Source organism: Chelonoidis abingdonii, chromosome 1 (assembly GCF_003597395.2).
Source record: "Chelonoidis abingdonii isolate Lonesome George chromosome 1, CheloAbing_2.0, whole genome shotgun sequence".
Lineage (NCBI taxonomy): Eukaryota > Metazoa > Chordata > Testudines > Testudinidae > Chelonoidis > Chelonoidis abingdonii.
Genome location: NC_133769.1, coordinates 81,789,536 through 81,815,353, shown reverse-complemented (window position 1 = coordinate 81,815,353; position 25,818 = coordinate 81,789,536). Strand labels below are relative to the sequence as shown.

Genomic DNA, 25,818 nt, shown 5'->3' with positions numbered 1-25,818 from the left:
ATGTTAAGTACTCTGAAAAATCAAGTCCTAGATGTCTCAACTTTGGCTCCAGAAATTAGTGGTTGCTTTTTACCTTAACCTATCTGTGCCTCAGCTCCTGATCTGTAAAAGAGATAGAATACCACTCCTTCATCACTGGGGTGTGGTAAAGCTAAATCCATTAATGTGTGTGAAGCACTCAAATTCTATGGTGATGAGCACCACAGAAAAGCCCATAAGGAAATTAATGATTCTGTCTTTAAAGCAGGGTTTTAGTGTCTGGTATATAAGGTATAAGGCCATACATAGACAATAATTATTGAATAGTTTGCTGTGATGGGTTTGGTCACAGAGAGCCCCTTGGGACAGTCACCTGATGTGCTGGAATTACCTCTGAGCCTGTTTTCCACTGCCAGCTTGGGACTCCAGAACCCTGCCTTGTTGACTCAGATACACTAGTCTCCTGCAACACAAACCCAGGTCTGGTCCATGCTCCATAAGCTGGAGACTTTGCCCCCTCTGGTCCATGCCCCTCAAAGCTCAGCAGGTCACCTGTCTCCAGCACTCAGACACCCAGCTCCCGATGGGATCCAAACCCCAAATAAATCCATTTTACTCTGTATAAACAGGGGGGCCTCTAGGCACCAGCAAAGCAAGCATGTGCTTGGGGCAGCCCATTTGCAGGGGTGGCAGGGATCCAGCATGGGAGCTGAGAACCAACAGGGGGCCTTGGGAGCTGTAGTTCCTTGGTTAGCTCCCTGTCTATTGAGCCAGCCCTGGAGCAGGGAAAGAACTACATTTCCCAGCATTCCCTTGGCTGCTACCAAAAGGAAAGGGAGAGGGAGGGAGGGAAGTAGCTGAGACCTCATGCTGCAGCCTGCTGTGAATGGAAAGCTGCACTGTGAAGTGATACCATATTTTAACATTCAAAACATAGGACACTCCATGGGGAGGGAGGGTAGTCTCACCCTGCCACCGTCCACTCCCTCCAACTGCCCCCCCACAGAAACCCCAACCCATCTGACCCCCACAGCTCCCTGTCCCCTGATCAACCCCTGCCCTTAACTGCCCCCCAGGACCCCACCCCCTAAGTCTCTCTTCTCTTTCCCCAAGTACTCCCTCCTGAGCCCCCCCTCCAACTTCACCCCTAGGACCCCACTCCTTACCTATCCCCTGACAAGCCTCTGGGACTCCCATGCCTATCCAACCGCTGTCTGTTCCCTTACTGCCCCTTGGAACCCCTGACCCATCCAACCCCACTGTTCCCTGTCCCTTGACTGCCCCTCCGGAACCCCTTACCCCTTCTCCAACCCTCCAGCCCCCTTACCATGCCACTCAGATCAGCGTATCTGGGTCCGTGCAGCACCAGACACGCAGCTGCATACATGCTCACGGAGCCACAGCCCCCCTGCCCTCCCCCCGCACCTGCCTTCCAGATTTGAACACCTCAAAATTCAGGAGTGCTCAAGCTCAGTTTGGGCAGCTATGTAACCAGGAGTGACTCACCCCTGCGGTGCCTCCTGCTGGTCATTCCTGGGAATTAACTCAAAATCCAGCTCGGAGCACCCTCTACAGGCCAGTGATCCGCCTTCCAGCTTCTGCTACTGGCCCTGTGTCCCTCCCTGGACTCCGGTGTCCTTTTTACATTGGGTTCTGCCCCCTAGCAGTAACTCCTTTCTCCTTAGGGTTTCCCCTCCCTGGGAACCCCCCCACTCTATCCCCACTTTGGCTCAGGGTCTTGGCAACTGCCCAGTCATTAGCTAGCCCCATGCCCTGGGGCAGACTGCAGTATTAGCCTCTCATCATTGGCAAAGGCGTTTGGACCTGCTGCCTTGGCCTATCCCTGGGTTGCATCCTACAACCCCAGTACCTCCTGGGCTAATTCTAGACCACAGCCTGGGGCTTTCCAGGCAGGAGCTCCCCAGCTCCTCTGCCTTTACCCTAGGTACCTGCTCTGGTTGTCAGCAGCCAGCCCCTTGTCCCTCTACAGGCAGAGGAAGACTTCCTGGGCTCCTGGCTTCTCTGCCCTTTTATAAGGGCCTGTGGCTCAGTTTCGGGCGTGGCCCCAGCTGCTGCCACTTCCCCCAATCAGCCCAGCCTAAAAGGCTGCTTTCTCCAGCCCCGGCCCCTTCCCAGGGCTGTTTTTAACCCCTTCAGGGCCGGAGCAGGGATCCACCCTGCTACAAGCTGTTACTTCATTTCTCCCAAATCAAATATACTGATCCACTGTGACTTGCTGTAGAAAAAGTAGGATAAAATTGAACAAGAAATGCTTCCCAGTTGTTGTTAGGACTGGAATTGCTATTTTCAACAGCCATTGCCTTTTGCTTGTTTGTTTTGTTTAAAAGGAAGACAGTGATATTGCATTGGCATATTCCCCATAGAAAGAAAGAGTGGAACAAAAGAATAATAAAGGCACCTCAACTTTTCCTCATTCATGGAGGACAGTCTTATAATATGCACCTAGATATCCTCCAATCACACAAGCTGAAAATTGTTCCACTTTACCACAGTTCTGTAACCATATGGGAACTAATCCTGTCTGTTCTGTGCACATCCAAAATTTTTTCTGAATGACATGCCCTGGGAGCGAGTTACCAGTGATACAGGGCTGCGGTGGAAGGAGGGTGCAGGTGGGGGGTGGGGCAGAGCCTAGAGCTGGGGTGGCAGGGGGTGTGGGTGGGAGGAAAGCCTAGGGCTTGGGCAGCAGGGGAGTGCAGTGAGGAGCCCAGGGCTGGGGCAGTAGGGGGGCAGCCAAATTTTTTTTTTGCTTGGGGCAGCAAAAAGCCTGGAGCTGGCCCTGTGTATAAAGTTTATACAGGTTAAACTCATAAATTGTCCGTCCTCTATAACACTGACAGAGAGAGATGCACAGCTGTTTGCTCCCAAGGTACTAATCACTTACTCTATGTTAATAAACAAAACTGATTTTATTAAGTATAAAGAGTAGGATTTAAGTGGTTTCAAATAATAACAGACAGAACAAAGTAAGTTACCAATCAAAATAAAGCAAAAGCATGCAAGTCAAAGCCTAATGCATTTAAGAAACTGAATACAGGTAAATCTCACCCTCAGAGATGTTCCAATAAGCTTCTTTCACAGACTAGACTCCTTCTTAGTCTGTGCACAATCCTTTCCCCTGGTACGGTACTTGTTCCAGCACAGGTGGTTACTAGCGATTTCTCATGACTGGCAACCCCCTTTGTTCTGTTCCACACCCTTTTATAGCTTTGGCACAAGGTGGGAATCTTTTGTGTCTCTGGGTCCCCACCCCTCCTTCTAAATGGAAAAGCACAAGGTTTCAAATGGATTCCAGTGCCAGGTGACATGATCACATGTCATTGTAAGACCTCATTCTCCATTCTTTCAGAGCTGGTGTGCACATACCCAGGAAGGTTTGTGAGTAAACAGAGTCATTCACAACCAACTGTCCTAGTTAATGGGAGCTATCAAGATTCCAAGCCACCATTAATGTTCCACACTTTGCACAGTTACAATAGAACTTCAGAGTAATATTTCATATTTCTAGCTTCCGATACAAGAATGATACATTCATACAAATAGGATGACCACACTCAGTAGATTATAAGCTTTGTAATGATACCTTACAAGAGCCCTTTTGCATAAAGCATATTCCAGTGACATTATATTTACACTCATAAGCATATGTCCATAAACATATGGAGTACAACGACACAGTTGTTCATTAAATGAGCACTGTCTGTCAAATGCCCTGAATGAGGTAGAGTTTCTATGGGGATAAATACCATGTGCAGGGCCAGCTCTAGCTTTTTTGCCCCCCCAAGCAAAAAAAAAAAAAGGGGAAGGGGTGGCCGGACTGCTGAAGCAAAAAAAACTAAACAGAAAACAATGGCAGCCGCAGGTCAAGGCAGCTTGCAGGGGGTTGAAGGGCAGCGCCCGCCCGCTCCTTCCCCCCGGGGGCAGCCAGGGGCTGCAGCCCGCTTGCAGCCGGGTGAGAGGGACTCCCCCCTCCGGCCTTGGGATGCCTCTCCCGGGGGCTGCAGGAGGTGCTGGCTCAGCTGCTCCTTTAAAGTGGCTTGGCCAGGCCGGGCTCAGAGTGGCATAGGAGGCGGTGGCAAGGAGTGGCACGTCCCAGGGAGCCCAGCGACACAGTGAGTGGTGGAGATCGCTAGTTCCTACGCCCCCCGAACCGGGGTCCGTCCCTGGGCAGGGCAGGGCTGGGACTGGCGGAGCACATCCATGAGGGGAATAGCTCTAAGCACTGGTGCACTGTCTATATTGGCACATTACAGTGCTGAATCTTGCAGCGCTCAGGGGTGTTTTTTTCATACCCCATAGCGAGAAAGTTGCAGCGCTGTCAAGTGCCAGTGTAGACAAGCCCTAAGATAGCTAAGAAGATTTTCTAACCAAAATTAATGTCAAAGATTCAAAATTTATGACATAATTATTTTATTACCATGGCTCTTTATCTCAATACTCAGCCTCTCTGAAGTTACAAAGCAGTTAACCACAAATTGCTACAGACCCACTACTATTACACAGCTGGAGTAGACATGCTAGCATTACAATGGCTCCATTTTGGTAGGTGTGTGTGTGTGTGTGTGTGTGTGTATACTTGTGCATACTATTCAAGGTTTTTGATATAAATTGGTTCAGATTTCTTTTGTGTATCTAATACTCAGCGTGGGTATTAAGTATAAAGATATTTGTGAGCGTGCACTCCATCTTGGGTTTCTTTTTTCCCCTTCTGGCTCATCAAATACTAGTTGTAAGTAATGGAACCCATTTCATTCAGAAAGTTCCAAAGAGAAATAAAATAGATTTGAAAAGGAAAAAAGAACTTGATTGCAAATGAGGCCTTGATAAAAATTCCTTTTGGAGATCACATTTTCAATGCACTTTAATGAAAGCAAGAGAGACGGAGGAAATTATATGGTGTAATTTGAAAACTTGGTAGTTCACTGGCTGTTAATGAAATATATAGACAAGGTGAAACTCATAGAAGACTTGCTCTGCCGTTCGTACTCCACCAATGCTCCTAACTACTGCATGATTTAGCTATCTATTACATATTACAGAACTGGGTCAAAAGAACATTAAAAATGCAAAATCAATAATTTGAAGGTCAGGAAACACCAGCTTTATGGTTACTAATACAATAATAATCCAGTTGCCTTATGGTAGGGTCCCTATGGAAAAAATAGCATGTAACTAAAGACGTATAACACACATTCATTGGAGCAGACTTAGGACTACGAAGGCAACTGTTGGGAAAAGTTTCCTAACTTTTCAGTGTTTGATTTTGCAAACTAAATAATGTTCTGTTAATGTAGTGCATAGGTAATCAGTTGCTGGGGTCATGTGCTTGGAGTAGGGAGTGTTCACTGGGGGGGGAAGAGCCCAGCTCAGCTACTGCCCCATGAGTTATCTGCAGAGGGGGCCTTGTATCGGACTGAGTTCTAAACTCTTCTCCTTCCTCTATTTACAAGGAAGAGATCTGTGGAGAAATAATTTTCAGCCTCCTCCTGTAAACAAGCCATACCAGTACAAGACTTAAGTTTTGCATAGGTCTTGCGCTGGTCCTTTACATGGGTAAATTTCTGCAATGGTACTTTGGCAGCAGAAAAATTGGGACGCACAGTTTCATTTGCTGATGAGTGGAAACTGCCTGCCAAACATACCTGCTGCCATGCTGAAAAGGACGGTCTGTCAAGCTGTGTGTTGTGCACCAACACTGAACATTTTGAAAATGTCTGTCTTCCCGCACCTATCATACTGCTGCAAATTACTGTAACTAGATGCATCAGTGTCAGTTTCAACTAGGGAACTCCTGCCTCAGCTGCTACCAATACTGGTTCTCCAACAGCAGTCACGTTATCCACATCAAAGTATTATTTTTCCAGTGGATCAAGTTGCTGATGTTACTTCTGCTCCTTTTGGAAAGCACTTCTACAAACCATGATCTTGGCTTCCTCTTTGTTCTCAAAACCTCCACTCTGCCAGCCCACCATAGTATACCACTGATGCAGCTTATCTGCCTTGGCATTGTGCCTTCTCAGCAAAGTTACTCATGGTTACTCACAGAAAAGTTTCCTTCCAGACATTTTTAGACTGGTAGCCAGAAGCCCTTTAAATACGTAATGGAGAATGATGCTTTGTCTGACAGGATAGTTGTTGCTGTGTAGGTCTGAAGAAGAATACTTGTTTCGCTCACGAACAGAAGCTGGTGCAATAAAAGATATAATCTCACCCACCTAGTTGCTTTGTCTGACAGGCAGACAGATTTAAGGTGTGGATACAAGTTATAGAAAGTGTGTACCCTGAGGGTGGTAGAAAGCATACTGTAAATCATTTCACAGTCAAGTCAGATAAAGAGATGAAGAATTAGCAATGGAGATTTGTAAAGTAATAGCCACCACTGAAGCACTGATAACCATGCAATTGCTGTGTCATCATTAAACCCTCATTCTCACTCTTCAGAAGAGTCTTCCAAAAGTATTTATAGGGTGGAGATTTCGTCTTACCAGAGGCGGATTTACCATGAAGCAAACAGTGTGGTGGCACGGGCCCCCCAAAATACAGGAGAAATCTCATCTGACAATCTGCCCAAGTCCCAACTGGTGGCACAGCAGGGCTCAGGCAGGCTCTATGCAAACCGCTGAAGGTCAAATTAAAGCAGAATCAAATGCGAAAATGTTTGTTGATCTGCTTTGCCTGATGGTCTCTGATGTGGTCTCATAGCTCCATACATATTTTCTAGTGCAGGCCAACAAATGGAATTTCCATTCTACAAAAATAATTGAGATTTTGAAATTTGTTGTCATTCCAAATTGGAATATTTTCTCTTCTGCAAGGGCAATTGCATGGTAGCTGATGCTGGTCATAGGGCTGTCTGCAGTGGGTAGTTTCCCTGCATCAGGGGAATTTTCTGATGACCACCTATTGAGCTTCCTGAGTGGCACAAAGAAGCTGGAAAAATATAAAGCAGAACCTCTCCCTAAATGTTCAGTGGGAAGAAGCCCACTTCTGAAGCAAAGCATGATGTAATGAGAGACCATTCCTAATATTAAATACTCTTTTAATATTGAAAATGACTGACTCTCTGTAAGAATTATGTTATGCTGTAACTGACAAGAAGCCAGGTTCATATCAGTCTTGTTCAATATGAATTGGATGAATTACAATTAAAGATTTTTTTTTTTTTCCCCTGAAAGGCCAATATGATGTACTAAACTGTATCAGCAGACTCCACTGAAAATGAAAATAGCCACAAAGAGATTTCTATGTATATATAAATAAAATATTTGTATGGTACTATGTGAGATGTGACTCATGAATTCATCTTCAATTAAAACGTGAAAGCAGAAGAAATATAGTGACTCTAATGAAAAACAAATGATCCCAATGCACATTGTAACTAAACCCATCATTGAGCAATCTAGTTTTAATGCAAGAATTATATCCAAGCCTATGAATTGTGATTCTTTCTCTCCCCTTGTATTTAAAAGGTGGTACTATTACTGTTACTATTTTATTTATGTATTTGTATTTCAGTAGTATATAAGTGCCCGAGTCATGGACTAGGACCCCACTGTACTAGGCGCTGTATAAGCAGAACAAAAAGACCATCACAGTCCCAGAGAGCTTACAGTTAAATGTGGGTAGATGGGATGCTTGAAAAACAGAACGGAAATGATATATAACAAAGGAGACCTTATTTTACATTCTCAATGTTTTATTTTCTCTGACTGAATAGCTAGTCACAATTTTCTGCATTGCCTCTTAGGGTTCTATTGGGATTTTCTAAAGTCAGCAGTAACTTTCCATCAGTCTGCTTGTTGAACTTCCGGTGAAGCCAGTAAGAGTTCTGTGTAAAAACTGATGACAGGATATAGTTTTAAGTGTCTACTGGTACATTTTAAGGTTACTTGAAGTTTTGCTAACCTCATGGGTTTATACCTGCCAAGACTTGCTAGGTAGCCTTTAAAGTACAGTAGTTGGAGGGAGAGGGGAAGGAGAGGGAGGAGAAGAATGAGAGCATTTGCGTAGTTTATATTATCTGGCACATATGTCCAGTGTACTGGAGAGCACACAGATAGCATTTTACTGTAACAAAAAACTAAGAATGAAAAGAATACCTGTCCCAAAGAGTTTGTATAAAAGTCTAAGAAGAATGGGTAAAGAAGCAGGAACTATTATAACAAACTGGGGAATAACAGGTGGGGCAGTAGTATTGCAGAAAGTATTCCAGAAGTACTGGGAATTACAGTGGATCACAAACTGAATATAAGCCAACAATGTGACACAGTTGCAAAAAGGCTAATATTCTGCTGGGATGTATTCACAGGAGCATTGCACGTCTCTACTCAGCACAGAGGAGGCCTCAAGTAGAATACTAAGTCTAGTTTTGGGTGCTACACTTTAAAAAAAAAAAAAAAAAAAAAAAAAATGTGGGAGAGGGGACAGCTGAAGAGTCCAGAGGAGAACAAGCAAAAGGATAAAATGTTTAGAAAACCTGACCTCTGAGGAAAGGCTGAAAGAAGTGGGCATGTTTTGAGAAAAGAAGACTGAGGGGGAACCTGATAAGTCTCCAGGTATGTTATTGGATGTTACAAAGATGACTGATCAAATGTTCTCCATGTCCACTGGTGGTAGGACAAGGAGATGTAGGTTAGATATTAGGAAAAACGTTCTAGCTCTAAGGATAGTTAAGCTCTGGAATAGGCTTCCAAGGGAGATTGTGAATCACCATCATTGGATGTGTTTAAGAACAGATTAGACAAACATCTGTAAGACATGGTTTAGGTTTACTTGTCCTGCCTCAGAGCAGTTGGATGAACTACATCACCTTTTGAGGTCCCTTCCGTTTCCATGATTCTGTAAGTACAACTAAATGAGGAGGGTGATGATCTACTGTGCATTACTGATACCTGATGTGGTATAAAGAAACAGAGGGGCAGATCCTATAAATCAATTACCTCAGCCGAGATACCAGTATATTGTTTATTACACCTATACGTGTTTGCACTTAATTCATTTTTGTTTGTCTATCAGCTTTTTTCCACTTTGAAAATCATTTGATTTCTCTTTCACTTATATCTTTGTCAGCAGCTGGTGTAGTTATTTGAGTAACTATCAGGTACATTTGATAACGATTATATTAATTTGTATAATCTTTACTTGACACCTAACTCCTACAGTAACTCGATATTCCATTCTGGATTTTTCTTTGTGCATACTGTAGCTTAAAGCAAACATTGATTGTTGACCATTGTAGCTGAACTCTGTTGCAATAGTCTATTCCTGTTAGTTTCATTTAACTACCAATCTATCAACAAGTAAAAACATTTTTATGATATCCTGTGCTATGTAAACTTACTAAAAGGTGACAATATTGACTTTGTGGCCTGTGACACATTCAACAGTAATGTCAACTGATCTAATGTTTTCTCGTTGTGTTGTGTTTTGGGTTTTAGTACCTACCCATGCCTTAATGATTTCTTGATCTTTGCTATCTGGGATATTTAATGCCCGCTATATGCTTCAGTAATCTGTTGGAAACTCTGATTTGCTTAAATTAATTACAGTAAATCACTAATCTTTTAAATGGGACCTGTTGAAATAAGAACCTGTGATGTTACCACACAGACTTATTTAGCAAAGTATGAATTTTACACAGGAATGCTCCAGTAGAAGAGTAACACTGCATTTGAACAGCATTCTCTTGTATTGTATAACAGTAATAAGATATTTACTATGTTACATTAGTAGTCCGTTACTAACCTGAGTCTCTGGAGGCATCTTGCCTCCATACAGAGCTGAGTCAATCACAATTCAAGTTTTTGGATTACATTTAATCTCCCAAACAGGGTGGTAATTTAAGAAATGAAACCAGCAGAAATGTTTTAATAAGCAGGATGTAACACTAATGAATCCAGATTAGGTTCTAATCCTGCTATGGCACATGAGCCTAGAAAAATACTGTGACTCAGTCTGAAATGCTAACTATTGTAGAATCAAAAACTTCATATGTCAACCACATTTCCATTATCCCTGCATTTTTCAAGCTTTTTACATGGATGTGGATAAAGCTTGTTCATTTGAATCTACAAAGACTACAAGAGAAGATTCACAATAATGTATTGTGCTCACAGGATGTATCTAGAGCTAAACAGTGGGACAGATCCTTGGGTGTGGCCAGGCTATGTGGGGGCTCTTTTCTGACTTTCTGGTGCCACTGTCCGATATAAACTGAAGCAGTTGAATGGAATTAATCCTGGATATCTGCTCAGTGTGGTGTACTGGCCATTCCTCTTCACCACATTGCCTGCACTGGCAGCGGGGAGGAATGGGGCTGTAGATGCCTCTATGACAGCTCTGCATCAATAGGTGTAATCCTTTGGAGATGCCACATTTGGAAATTCTAGGTCACTCCCTCAAAAATCACAAAATGGGTGTAAAAATTATGAATGGGGTTTTTTGGGGGGGGGGGAGGAGTTGGGTTTTTTCCTTTTTAAATAAGCTTGGTTCTTTTTATTTGCTTTTTTGTTTTGGACCCTTTAACATTCACTCAGGTCACATTTTGATACTTTTCTCCATAACGACAAGAGCTAGATTTTTTTTTAATTTTGATTTATTTTTTTAATGAAAGCTGAGATTATCCCATAATCATTTGAATACAGGATCCGGGGCTTTAAGAAAAACACTGTATATCACCAAAACTTTCAATAAAATTCATGAGAGTTGGCCACACTACGATCATGTGGGGCAAAGGGACTGCAGATTTGTCTCAGTATCACAATATTTCTTATTATTTTATCTCCTGTAGGGGTTCACGTGATTCGTAGTGGTTTAGTGATTCATTCAAAAAAATCTGGATGTTTATCCCAAGCTTCTGGACCTGTATTATCTACAAATTATACTGCTATCTTGTGAGAAAAGACTTTCTTCTGAGATTCCTAGTATTCCTTGATTCAGCTGGGAGCATAATACAATTAGAATAGTACTTTATATGAATCTATACTTCTGGTCTTTAAGTGAATTGCATCCAGGCATTCAGAGAAAAGGGAGGGAAATGGTTTTAAAATTAATATATAAGATTCTGAAAAAGAGGTTTGGATTTGTAGTTGGGCTAAAATTCAGGTAGGTTGGTATTTTTTCCCCTTTGGTCCAGTGAGAGAGAGGCAGGCAGGCTGGTGTTCTCTCCATTTACATTGCCCACCATTTGGCAGTTTATATCAAGGATAAATGGATTGTCATTTCGATTCACACACTGCATGCCACTGACGTAACTCATATTTGATGTTTCCTTATTCTAGATCTCCAGACAAGAACATGGCTTCTGATGAAAGGGAGATAGTGGTTTGGATATGCCAGGAGGAGAAAATTGTGTGCGGACTGACAAAGCACACAACCTGTGCTGACGTGATCCATGCTCTACTAGAGGATCATCAAGCTACATTTGGAGAAAAAAGATTTCTTTTTGGACAGCCTAGAGATTATTGTATCATAGAAAAATGGAGAGGCTCTGAGCGGGTCCTTCCCCCGCTGACAAAAATGCTGAGACTTTGGAAGGCCTGGGGAGAAGAGCAGCCCAATTTGCACTTTGTTCTGGTGAAGTCAGATGCTTTCCTCTCATTTCCATTGTGGAGGACAGCTGAAGCAAAGATAGTACAAAACATAGGAAGACAATGGGAGCTCAGCCCAGCGAATTACATGAAGATGTTGCCAGTGGATAAGCAAAAGAGGATTGTTAGAAAGACTTTCAGGAAACTGGCCAAACTTAAACAGGACAATACTCTGCAAGAGCGAGACAATATGGAGACATTGATTCATCTGATTATTTCCCAAGATCATACTATTCATCAGCAAGTCAACAGAATGAAAGAATTGGATATGGAAATTGAAAAATGTGAATCCAAATTCCATCTAGTTCAGGTAGAAAATGATGGAGAAAGTTATGTGCAGGATTCTTATTTCATGTCTACTCCAAATGATGCTGAGCAACAAACACATGTGCCACATGGTCAACATCAGATGCATGAATACTTGAGCAAAAGTGATGGAATTTTACAGATGGAAGAAGGACTGAAACATCACAAATTACTCATTGAAAAGCTCTGTGCCGAAATTGAAGAAGAATTAAAAGGTGTATGCACTGAAAAAAATGGAGATGGTAAATGCATGGCAGAGGCCTTAAATGGCCAACTAGAATCCTCAAATTTAGAAAGTGTCAAACATGAGTTGGAAAAAAGTACAAAAGATGGCTTGAGAATCCACTCTCACTTGAGCTGCATTCAGAAAGAGCTTACCTACAGGGACTTGCTGCTGCAAAAGAAGGAAAAAGAATATGAACTCCTTGCAGAAGAATTTAATTCACTGCATATCAAAGACAAAATTGAATCCAGATGCCCAGCTAATGAGGAGCAAGCAAAAGGCAGCGAGGTTACCAGCAAGTGTGTTGCAGTGCCAGACTTTGTTCGTAAAGTGACTAGTTTAGACATAAATGATACGGACTCTGACACTGGAATCAGCTCAACTCATAGTCAGGACTCTGAAACAGCTTTAGGAGACATGATATTGTTGTCAACATAGCTGGAAGCCATTGTGCACATGATAAAGAGCAATATAAAAACAACTATCTTTGGGGGATATTTATCCTTTTAATACTCTTGCTATCATAGGGTATGTCTACACTGCAGCTGGAAGTGAACCTCCCAGCCTGGATCGACAGACTTGTACTAGCAGGGCTTGAGCTAACTCGCCAAAAACAGCAGTATCGATGTCGTGGCTAGGGCTGCAACCTACGCTCTGAAGCTGTCCCAATCCCCTAGGCTTGAGAGCCCGAACTACAGCCCAAACAACAACATCCACTGTTTTTAGTTTGTTAGCTTAAGCCTCACTAGTGCAAATCTGTCTACTCAGACTGGGAGGATATGGTATAAGATATGCCCATATCATCTCGGACCTGAAGGTGTTGATCACTCTGGCCCCAATCCAACAAAGCACTTTAGTACGTGTGTAACTATGAACACAAGGGACTACACGTGCTCAAACTGTCACACATACTCTAGCATGTAAGTAATCCCGTGTGTTTACAGTTACACACGTGCTAAAGTATTTTGCTGGATTGGGGTCAGAGTGCTCAGTGTTTTGTGAGACTGAGCTTCACTGGGACAAAAGTATTCTGGTGGGAGATGGCCTGAACCAAAATTCCAGATCTGAAACCCTCTGATATTTGGGTCCATCTCTACATGTGACTAATCTTTTAGGAATGTGGACATAAGGGATAGACCAGTTTAGACAGACAACTTGATTCTCTGCTCCGTTATACTGATTTTCTTCAACTGGAGTAACGGAGTGTAGGATAAGGCACACAATTAGTTAAAATGTAGTTTTCATGATACTGTAGAGCTGACAAAAAGCATATACTTTTTATGTTGAATATTTGAATTTCATTACCACAGATCACAAAGGATAAAATTTTCAAAAGCACTTAAGTGCCATTTTCATAAGTGAATTAAGCACATAGATTTATGTCTACACTGCAATTAAAACCCAATGGCTGGCCCATGTCAGCTAAGGGGCTGTTGAATTGTAATGTAGACATTCAGGTTTGGCCTCGGGCTGGAGCCCAAACATCTACACCACAATTAAACAGCCCCTTAGCCCAGGCGCCTTGAGCCCAAATCAGCTGACGTGGGCCAGCTGTGGGTGTTTAATTGCAGTGTAGGCATACTGAAACAGTCTCAGTCCCATTGACTTTCAGCAAGATTTAGGGTTGAAAGTTAATCTGGAATAGGGTAAGTAAGAATTTAAAGTGAGTTGTTCCTGATTTAACACCATGTTTGGAATTTCTTATTCCAGAATGAGAGCTTCCATACAGGGAGTTAATCAGGAATAAATTAGGAATAGCTGAATAACTCCCTGTGGTAGACAAGCCCTTAGGCTCCTAAAGACCAGATCTTCAGAGGTTTTTAGGACCTAACTACCATTGAAATTGGTAGGAGTTAGATGCCTAATACTTCTGAGGATCTGGCCCCTAAGTCACTTAAGAATGTCTGTCTGAAAATTTACCCTGAAATCTGACTAAATGTATTTAATGGGAATTATGTACTAGCTAAGCAACACAAAGTTCAGTCAGATCCTGGACTTAAGTCTTGAACAATGAATGAAAAGATGACATATAGATAGCATAAATCTAAAAATATGTCAGCTACATTCTTTTCCTATCCTATGTTTTGGCGTTCATTAGGGTCCTCCTACTACCCTCAAGTATCTGCCAGTCATCAGGTTTTCAAAATAACTAGAACACTGTGGATTTAAGATTGTAAATATGACTTTGGAGAGCAAACACCACAAATTGTTTGTTTTTAAAGACTTGTGAACTCTGGACTTTATGAAGAGAGTTTGTGTTTGCAGGTATCTGTCTTGGATGCCTTATATTTTATCACTCAACATTATATAGAATGATTGGGATGCTTCAAGTGTAACATGTGGAACTCAGCTACATGAGTTCTTGATGAAAACTCAGATCTATAGCAAACAAGATATCTTAACTTTGTAATAATTTATTAACACAACTCAGCATCTTTTGTACTCTGTGTCATGTACTGATATTAGATGTTGCATGCAGTTCTCAGTTCAGAGCTTTGAATGTTGAGAGCAGACTAATATATTTCATGAGTTCTTGTGCAGTTAGAGATTGTTTAATGTGTCAACAGTTTTTATAAATACAATTTCTAGCCTGTCTTTTCCTATTGAAATTCTTTCCTATGCAGAAGGCCCGCACTATGTCTTTGGATCACTTCATTCCCATATATGCCCTCCATCAAAATAGAGCTGGGTAGTTGACTTTTCAAGTAGGTGGCAATTCCAAAAATAATAATACGAAGAATTAGGTTTAGATTGAACTAAATCTGAAAACGTCTAGAATTTTCAGTGAATAGGAGGAGTCCATTTCACCTCTGCTCCAGAATGGAGATTGAAAACTGGGTTACCCGTATCCCAGGTGAATGCCCTCCTAGAAAATTAAAGTGAAGGAGAGGCACCTTCACTGCCTCTGTTTCCACCAACACCAGTGCTACTGCTGGTTGCTTTGTTGCTCAAACCATATGTGTCAAATCTGCGGATTGACCAAAACTGCATTTTCCATTGAACAATTAATCTGAAAACAATTATGCCTAGTTCTCTTTATGTGATCCACAGACCTTGTGCTGGCCCTCCACAAAGGGGTGAATTTCACCCACACTGCATGTTTGATTGTGCACCCATTCCTTGTAATGTGTAGATTCAAAGGATATTGCTTTCTAGTGAGAGGGGAAAAAAGCAAGAAAACCAAGGCAGGATACAATATTTGTTTTTTAAAAAAAATTCACAATGACTTGAAGCTCAGCCTCACTGTCTGCATCAAACCTGAATTCCTTAGATGGGCTTAAATAAGAAATGCAGTACATGCTCAGTGCTGTTTTAGCTCCCTCTTGTTGCTAAATCCCTGATTAATTCAAGCTTAGCACACCATCAAGGTATCTTGGGGGAAAAAAGCACTTTCCCAGTATTATCCTTTTGCCTTCTGTTAACTGAGTAGGGAAAGAACATAAGAACGGCCACATTGGGTCAGACAAATAGTCCATCTAGCTCAGTGTCCTGTCTTCCAGCAGTGGCTAATGCCAGATGCTTCAGAGGGAGTGATCAGAACAGGGCAATTATCAAGTGATCCGGCCCCAGTTGTCCAGTTCCAGTTTCTGGCACCAGAGGCCTATGGACACTCGGAGCATGGGGTTACCTCTATCTGTCTTGGCTAAGAACTATTGATGGACCTATCCTGCATGAACTTATCTAAATCTTTTTTTGAATCCAGTTATAGTTTTGGCCTTTACAACATCTCCTGGCCATGAGTTCCACAGGAAGTTATCTTTCTTTCTCCTAGATTAGCTAAGATGTTCGCCTTCCCTTGGGAACTGCAAAATATTAACCCCTTATGTTTATTTCCTGTCTCTCTTAAATCGTGCTTCTCTGGCACCCTTGCACTCTGATTTTATGACTCATGCAATTCCACTGGGTGAGCAATGCTTACTGATTAAGGGAAACACAAAGAATTGCTGCATGATGGTGCAATAGCTCAGACTGAGAGGAAAAAAAATCTCCGCACTAAAGAATAAAAGGGTATGAATTAGAGTAAAATATAGGGAAAGTCAGTACACTGGATTGAGGTGAAGAAAGGGAGAAGTGTTATTTTGATGACACATAGTTATCTGTTGAGGATGGGGAAGAATAGCCAGGTGAGTGGGCCTACACCACTGCTATTTTGAGTTGCGATAATTTGGATCCAGATATGAATCCAGGACAAGAACCTCAGCTGTTATAAAATGGTGTAGCTGAAGCCAGTGAAGAAACACCGATTCTCACCAGATGAGAATTTGATCGGCAAACTGGCAAGGGCTTCACTGAAGAATTCACTCTTGCATATATAAAATAACCAATATAGCCTCTGTTGTTTTCCCAGTGCATACTGGCTATAATTCCATGTTTCTGCATGATTAATGTGTAATTTTACAAATTTGATGGAACCAGATAAGTGAAAATGTAATTACCTATTTCAGGCTCTTGACGACTCTTTCATTTAGAAGACAAATAAAAGAACATAATTATCACTTGATTATGTAGAAGTGTACAGTAGTTGCTATTCATTTACATGGTCAATAATTACAGTATAATTTCAGAATTATTGTATGATTGTCTGTATTCTGCAATACCCAAGACATTTTATCACTTCAAAACTAAGGGCCAAATTTGATCCTCCAACCTCGAGTGCATGAAGTGGAGGGACAGGGAAAATGTCTTCTGTCTGAAATATGTGCATGTATTTATGGGCCCAAATGCAGTGCATTCAAGTCTAGCAAATAGGTTGAAGTTCAGAGTTGAACCTTCATTCTAAGGCTTTAGGCTGACAACACAGATAAGCTACCACTTTTCCCAAAGGCATCATTACTGGTTTGGTTTGGTTTTGTTTTTTTTACATTTCCACTCTTGAATGAAGCAGACAACTGGAGCATTCACGGTGGCATTGTTGATGATGGAAATTCAAATAGTATATTGTATGGCAAAAAGCATATGTGACGGGTTCGGTCACAGAGATCCTCTTGGGACTGTCACCTGATCTGCTGAAATTACCTCTGAACCCATTTTCCCTGCCAGCCTGGGACTCCAGAACCCTGTCTTGTTGAGCCAGACATGCTAGCCTGCTGCAACACAGACCTGGAGTCTGGGCCACACCCTCAAAGCTGCAGACTTAACGGAAAACAGCTCAGCAGATTACCTATTTCCAGCACCCAGACACCCAGCTCCCAATGGGATCCAAACCCTAAATAATCTGTTTTACTCTGTAGAAAGCTTATACAGGGTAAACGCATAAATTTTTCACCATCTATAACACTGATAGAGAGAGATGCACAGCTATTTGCTCCCCCAGGTATTAATCACATTCTAGGTTTATTAATAAGTGATTTTATTAAGTATAAAAAGTAGGATTTAAGTGGTTTCAAGTAATAACAGACAGAACAAAGTAATTCACCAGGCAAAATAAAGCAAAAACACGCAAGTCTAAGCCTAATACATTAAGAAACTGATTACAGCTAATATCTCACCCTCCAAGATGTTCCAATAAGCTGCTTTCACAGACTAGACTGCTTCCTAGTCTGGGCCCAATCCTTTCCCCTGGTACAGTCCTTGTTAGTTCCAGCAGACATCTCAGGTGGTAAGTAGCAGTTTTCTCATGGGTGGCAGCCACTTTTGTCCTACTCCATCCCCTTTTATAACTTTGGCACAATGCAGGAATCTTTTGTCTGTGCTTGTCCCCACCCTCACCTCATCAATGGAAAAGTACAAGGATTAAGATGGATTCCAGTATCATGTGACATGGTTCCATGTCCTGTGAGACCCTAGCATCCATTCTTCCTGGGCTGGCCTACACATACACAGGAAGGTTTGCAAGTAAACAGAGCTATTTACAGTTTATTGGTTCTGAATCACCCTTAATGGCTTCCACTTATAAACCGGTATTATTGACGTAAACATATATCTTATTCTCCTAACTCCAGACATATAAATAATACATGCAAACAAATAGGATGAACACACTGATTGGATTATAAGCGTTGTAATGATACCTTAAAAGAGACCTTTTGCATAAAGCATATTCCTGTTACATCATATTTACGTTCATAAGCATATTTTCATAAAGCATATGGAGTGCAATGCCACAGCATAGTTATTCTTTACTCAGTAATAGTTCATTAACTTTACTCAGCATAAATTACCTATCTCCAATGTATGTCATGTCCATACTGGATCATCATCTTAACAAAGAAAGTAGAGGGCTGGAAAATAGAACCCCCCACCCCCTCAAAATCATGTTTTTGAAAATAATTTCATCCCGAACCAGGACATTTATGTCAAAAACATGACATATTTTGCAGGAAGGGTCTTCAAGATCAATGTCAGTTGTAGGCAAACCAAAAGAGATTTTTTTTTTTTTTTGGCTTCCTAGTTGCCTGCAGGGCAGGTCTTGTCAAATTCACAAGTGATATTGACAAGAGCCTGCAGCCTGGCTGCTCTGACTCCCAGCCTCCCCACCTAAGCTCCAGGCCAAAGAAGCATAGACAGGCAATTCTTTACACTCTTCTTCTTCCTTCCAACTCTGCCAACTTGCTGCCTCTGCATTCTTAGAACTTGTGGGGAGGTCAGGAACAGCACACTCAGAAAGCTTTTGTCAATTTCATTGACAAAGCAAAATTGGCAAGAGTCTTTAACGCAGGCAGCCAGGGACCTTGCTGGGAAGTGAGAGTGAGGGTCTTTGTTTTGTCAAAACTGAGATCTTCTCACTGAAAATTTCAGTTTTGTGAAAAGGGCATTGTTTGTCAAAAAACTGTTTGAATTAAAAAAAATTTGACCAGCTCCAGTGGAGAGGAAGAACTATTATTCTAACTAATGCCCTGATTTAGCAAGTAGTCCCAATGATGTCAGTGATTTCACCTACTGATTTAGGAAACGTCCTATTTTGCTTAGCAGCTGTGTTAGGATGAAGGCATTCTTTGAGTAAACAGATAATTTGGAGGAATGAGAGAATGCCTCTGAATATTAGAACTCTCCTGAAAACAAAGAGCAAGAATTCTCTTTTTTCCTCCCAAATCCCCATCCAATGTACTTAATAAAAATACGCTTATCAAATTAAAGCCTTTTCATTTTTTCATTCATTAAATAAAGCAAATGTTTACATATTTTCTTTTTCTAATAAATGATGTTTACATGTGAAAAGTATTTCGACTGATGTTGCTTAGAAACTGAACATACTGTTAAGAGCAGAATTCTAATTGGAATCCCAAAGCTTTTCTTTTAAAGTTACATTAGGCCAGCAGTTCTCAAACTACGGGGAGGGCCTCCCAAGGGAGGCACGAGCAGTGTGCTTTTTTTTTCTTTTTCCCTAAGAGCTCTGGCAGTCAGATCATGGTGGCTGGGGCTTGTGCAGAAGGGTTGTGCATACCTGGGAAGTGGGGGAATGGGATAAAAGGGACAGCCGGAACCTCATTGCCCCAAGGCTGACAGCTGGAGTCCTGCTGCCCAGGATCTCCTTCCCCCAACCTCAATCACTCACTGGGAGGCGGCAGCAGGGCTCCAGATGTCAGCCTCAGGGTGGCAGCAGCAGTGCAGAAGTAAAGGTGGCAATGGGGTGCTAAATCTACTGTGACTTTTCACATTGCCACCCGTACTTCTGCGCTGCTGTTGGCAAAATGCTGGCTTCAGAGCTGGTTGCCTGGCCAGCAGCTGCTCTCTCTACTCCACCTTCAGAGCTGGGTGGTGGTATATGTACTTTGGAGGGGGAGCATAAATGACTACAGACATAAAAATGGAGGGGGGGGGGCACAATCAAATTTGAGAACCATGGCATTAGGACGTCCCTTTCTTGCTGATTTGTGGTTGGATTACCCTAAGTAACAATAGCTATGATTTCTTCAAGTTACAGCACTTGCATAATGATTCTATGTATGTTTCCTTTTTCTTCACCTGTGTTGTTTATCCTTCTGGGTATCTTAGTGGTGGATTTAAGAGCCAACTAGATTATTTGGCATTTTTAGTAGATACCAAAATAACAGATTACCCAATAGAGTCCTCAAGGCTCAATCTGAAAATATAGAACTAATTGGATTAAATTATCAGGCTCTTTATTGTACAACCAAATTTTCCTGTAGACTCAATGGAGAAAAAAAACAAAAACAAGAACTTTCCCCTATAATACATATTTAAAAGTTTTAAGACCCTTTTTTTTCAATTTAAATTATTGCTTTCATAAGAGTGGGATTCTGGCCTATGCAATGTGAACATACTCCGGGGCATTTGTAAGTTTTCCAGTGCTAACAAATTCAAAATTATACACTACAATAGGCTAAATCTTGACATCCTTACTCAAGCAAAATTTACCTTGACTTCAGCTAGTTTTGCCAGAGTAAGCTACAGCCATATCAACAGATCAACATGTTACTAACACTTGGCTTTCACATAGGACATGACTTTTCAGAGATGCTAAGCCCCCACATGCTGACTGTCTTCAACTTGAATTGTTGGGTGCACAATATCTCTGAAAAATCAGCCTCATGTGATGCAGTCCTGCCCTATTGAAGTCAGTGGGAGATTGGCTATTAACTTCAATGGGAGCTAGATCAGGTCCATAATGCTATACAGACTTTAAGGTCTGATTCAGGAAACTATTCCAATTAAGGAAATAAAAAGCACATGCTTGAGTTTAAGCAGATGCTTAAGTATTTTGATGAGTTGGGTTATGTACTTAAATCTTTCATACATATTTACTAAACAGATGTGGTGTAAGTTAATATTTTACAGAAGGGAAAGCTAATGTATCAGAATAAAAATAGGCTCTAGAAAACCTAACTAGAATTCAGATTTTTATACCTTTAGATTTAGTTGGATTTTTTTATATTAACAGAAGCACTTAAAACTGAGTCCAAGACCATTTTCCAAAGGTTTATGCAGTTGACAAGCTACACAAAATGAAAAATGTGTGTGCTAGATGTGTTGAATCCTATGTATGGGTATGAAAATCTAGTCATTGTGCATGTAAATGCAAGCTTCTGCTTGTATAACCTATACGTATACATTTGGCCTGACTCACCTGTTCCTTGGGCATTTGAAAATGTGGCTTATAATGTTTATCCCCTTCACTGACTTTCATTTCTGGAGAATTATTCTTTAACAATACCATAGTAAAAATAATAATAATTATCTTGATGTTCACTTGCTTATCTCCAGTAAAATAATTAAATCTTCTAGGACAAAATAGCCTTGCATCACTACCTAGGTAGAAGTCCAGAGCCATTTTAACTCTGATTGTTTTCATTCAGAAGGATCAGATAAAAAGACATCTTGGATCAGAATTTCAATTTTTTTTTCTAGCTGCAAAATTTTGTGAAAACAAAATTGAAATGCCACACAATGCAGAATATTAGAAGGTGTACATCTAAGCCTACACAATGTCTGCAGCTCAGTTCTAGACCATAGGCGTCAGAAGACCGCTACCTGCCTGAAGAAATGGCTGGCCCTTCCTCCCTATACAATAGGACTTCAGAGTTACAAACACTAGAGTTATGAACTGACCAATCAACCATACATCTCATTTTAGAACTGTAAGTACACAATGAAGCAGCAGCAGGGGGGGGAAAAGGAAAATATAGTACAGCATGGCTAAACTAAAACTATTAAAAAAAATAAAGGGAAAGCAGCATTTTTCTTCTGCACAGGGGCTGCTCTAGACATTTCGCCGCCCCAAGCACGGCGGCATGCTACGGGGGGCGCTCTGCTGGTCGCCGGTCCCGTGGCTTCGGTGGACCTCCCGCAGGCGTGCCTGCAGAGGGTCCACTGGTCCCGCAGCTTCAGGACAGGGAAGGCATACAGGAAGCCACGGGACCAGCAGACCCTCCGCAGACATGCCTGCGGGAGGTCCACCGGAGCCGCCTGCCGCCCTCCAGGTGAGCGGCAGAGCACCCCCCGTGGCATGCCGCCCCAAGCAGATGCTTGGCGTGCTGGGGCCTGGAGCTGCCCCTGCTTCTGCATAGCAAAGCTTCAAAGTCAATGTTCAGCTGTAAACTTTTGAAAGAATAATAATGTTTTGTTCAGAGTTATGAACATTTCAGACTTACAAACAACATCCACTCCTGAGGTGTTCATAACTCTGAGGTTCTACTGTATTCTGAGCTCCAGACAGACATCTTTTTAGTCAGTTTTTTCTCATGAAGCCAGCATTATCTTGTCATTGAAGCACAGGAGAAGAATGGGCTCTTCTGAGCTGGTATTAGGTTGTGGTGACAGACCATTTCTTCTGAATAGAACCTGCAATGTTCAGTCCTTTCAACTGGTTTGAATAAGTCTAGATTATGTGAACATGAATTTTATCTGACTGTTCACCCACCTCTAATTTAATCCCAATTCTCCTTTCTTTACTTCAGATATCTATCAGTTATGTGTCTGGGGCTCCATGCAACTTCCATTGATTTCAATATCTTCCCAGCCCTGAAAGGACTAACACCTGACCACACTTAAACCTCTTTCAGTCCCTTCCTTCAAAGAATAGTTTATTAATTCAAACAACAAAAATTAGCAAAGTTACACAAGTCAAAGCTTTTCCACTGACCAACACAGACCACAGAGGACTAACTCTATGTGTCTGTCTCTTTCTTCTACAGGGCCATTTACGGGATCCAATCTTCAGCTGAACTCAGAATACTTTATAAGGACTACCTGACCCATCCCAGCTGAGTCTCAAACAGGGCTAGCTGGCCACAGACCTCCTGGCCCTTTAGAGTATGTCTACACAGTTCCTGGAAGTGAGCCTTCCAGCCCCGGCTGACAGACTTAGGCTAGCAGAGCTCACACCAAGGCTCTAAAAATAATCTTTAAGGTGCCACGGGACTCCTCGTTCTTTTTGTGGATTCAGACTAACACGGCTATCCCCTGATACTTAAAATAGTTGTGTGGATAGTTCTTTGAAGTTGCTGCTTGGGTTAAAACTCAGGCTCTGCAGCCCACCCCCCTCCCTAGATGTCATTGCAGGAAAGGAAGAGAGAGAGTAGGAGCCTAACTGTGGGGTGAGTAAAAGAATAGAATGAATTAAAAGAAGGAAGGATAAAGGAAAAGCAAAAACCAAACAAAATCATCACATTTATACTCATAAAAATGGTTAGAAAAGGAAAGCAAAACAAAGGAATACACACACATGAAATGGAGAATTCTTGAAAATTTGACCCATTTCTGGGCACAAGTGAATTCAGGTTTTTGGGTCACATCCATCAGCACTGTATTTCCAGATTTGTTTTGAATCAAATTGGGAATCATGTACAACTATTTAACAGTGAAGTTAATCTTCTATTGGATCAGGTTGGCAAGGGAAAGTGATAATATCATCTTCACTTGGAGTCCTTCAATTGGCACTGGTTGTCTGTATGATCCAATTCAACCACAAGCTAGTGTGCTTGACAGCATTACACAGTAGGGAAGAATGATGTGCTCCACTGTAGAAATTAGTGAAATTCTATGGCTATGTTATACAGGTCAGACCAAATGATATTAAGTTGCATTCTGGCCAACTGGAATGATTCTGAGGATGATCAGGACTAGTGTATACCAATGAAGGATTCTACACTCATGCTGTAGATTGCATGAAGCAGATGACGGGGAATGGCACAGCACTTGTGCCAGAAGCCCTCCTGCCTTCAAGAGCAAGCACAAGAGTTATTGCAGCCTTAGGCCACAGTAACTCTGAATGAGCTTCTGAAGGACGTTTGGGAGAAAGATGGATCAGACTAAAATTGTCTGAATGGGAAAACACCTTAAAGTTTGCTGTGGGAGGGCATTTCCTTACCCCTACTTCAGTCATCATGTAGGTCAACCATTCCCACCTTTGCTGGGATGACAGATTTGTTTCAGATTTCTCATTCAAGAGTGGTTTCATTCAGGTGGAAGAGCAAAGCTCTGATATACTAAGTGCTGTAAAAATAAATACTTCCCCTGCCCTAAAGAGCTTACCCTCTTAATTCGCAAAGGAAATATTATCATCCCTATTTTACAAGTGGGAAGAAAGCTAATGTTGGGCCTTTTTTTAAAAAGGGTAAACAGGATGACCCAGGTAATTATAGGCCTGTCAGCCTGATACCAATCCTGGGTAAGATAATGGAGCAGTTGATACAGGACTTGATTAATAAAGAATTAAAGGAGGGTAATGTAATTAATGAAAATAAACATGGGTCTATGGAAAATAAATCCTGCCAAACTGCTTGATAGTCTTTTTTTATGAGATTACAAGTGGGATTGATAAAGGTAAGTGTTGATGTAATATACTTGGACTGCAGTAAGGTGTTTGACTTGGTACCACATGATATTTTGATTAAATAATTAGAACAATATAATGGCACACATTAAATGGATAACTGGATAATGGATAGGTGTCAGAATATAACTGTAAACAGCGAATCTTCATCAACTGAGTGTATTCCAAGGTGGGAGGTGTCCCTCTGCACTTAGCCCTATGCTATTTAGTATTTTTATCAATGATCTGGAAGAAAACAAAATCATCACTGATTAAGTTTACAGATGACCCAAAATTTGGGGGACTGATAAAATAATGAAGAGGCCAAGTCACCAATTCAGCGCTATCTGGATCATTGGTGCAAGCAAACAATGTGCATTTTAATATGGCACAAATTTAAATGTGTAGCTCTGGGAAAAAAGAATGTGGGCCATACTTACAGGATGGTGGACTCTAGCCTGGGAAACTATGTCTCTGAGAAATATTTGGGGGTCAGGGTAGATAATCAGCTGAATGTGAGCTCCCCCTCTGAGGGTGTGGCCAAAAGAACTAGTGAGATCCTGGGAGGCATAAACAGGGGAATCTCAAGTAGGAGTAGAAGGATTATTTTACCTCTTTATTTGGCACTGATGAGACCTTTGCCAGAATACTGTCGCCAGTGCCCACAACTCAAGAACGATGTTGATAAATTAGTGATGGTTCAGAAAAGATCCTTGAGAATGATCAAAAGATTATAAAACATGCTTTATAGTGGTAGACTCAAAGAGCTCAATCTATTTAGCTTAATAAAGAGAAGGTTATGGAGTGACTTGATCAGTCTGTAAGTATCTTTGTGAGGAACAAATGTTTAATAATGAGCTCATCAGTCAAGCAGAGAAAGATATAATGATTCAAAGTGGCTGGAAATTGAAGCTAGACAAGCTCAGATTGAAAATAGGGCATACATTTTTAACAGTGAGAATACAATAATTAACAATTGGAATAATTTAGCAAGGTTCGTGGAGGATTCTTCATTAATGACAATTTTTTAAAATCAAGATTGGATGTTTTTTTCTAAAAAATATCCTCTAGGAAGTATTTTGCAGATGTTCTATGGCCTTTGTTATACAGGAGATCAGACTAGATGATCAAAATTGTCCCTTCTTACCCTGAAATCTATGAATAAACAGAGGCATTTGGACATCTCTATCAGAATCAGATAATCTACAGTGTATGCTACCATCTTAGCTACAAGGGCATCCTTATTCTCTAGACCAGCCTTCTTTTCTCTGGGATGGATTCTGCCACCATACTCAGTCTGAGTCATACCCTATTCCTTGAATAGAAACAATGTATGTACTCATTGAATAAGATATCAATGGACAAATTGACACAGCCCTTACTCAGTCACAGAGACCAAGAAGAGACCATTTATTCCTCTACTCATTCCTTCTAAGATTGCAACACCAGTCACAGGGCTGAAACAACCAGGGCTTATATGCTTCATA

At 41.5% G+C, this 25,818-nt stretch overlaps 1 protein-coding gene across 2 annotated transcripts in view; it reads left to right on the top strand.

The window, feature by feature from the left end:
- Nucleotides 1–14,794, top strand: part of RASSF9 (Ras association domain family member 9) — a 30,832-nt gene extending 16,038 nt beyond the window's left edge. For both annotated transcript variants that reach the window (XM_032804645.2, XM_032804647.2), the window contains one exon: nt 11,280–14,794. In XM_032804645.2, the coding sequence (XP_032660536.1) occupies nt 11,280–12,555 (1,276 nt within the window). In that variant the 3' untranslated portion in view covers nt 12,556–14,794. The remainder of the gene's footprint in view (nt 1–11,279) is intronic.
- Nucleotides 14,795–25,818: the final 11,024 nt, after the last annotated feature.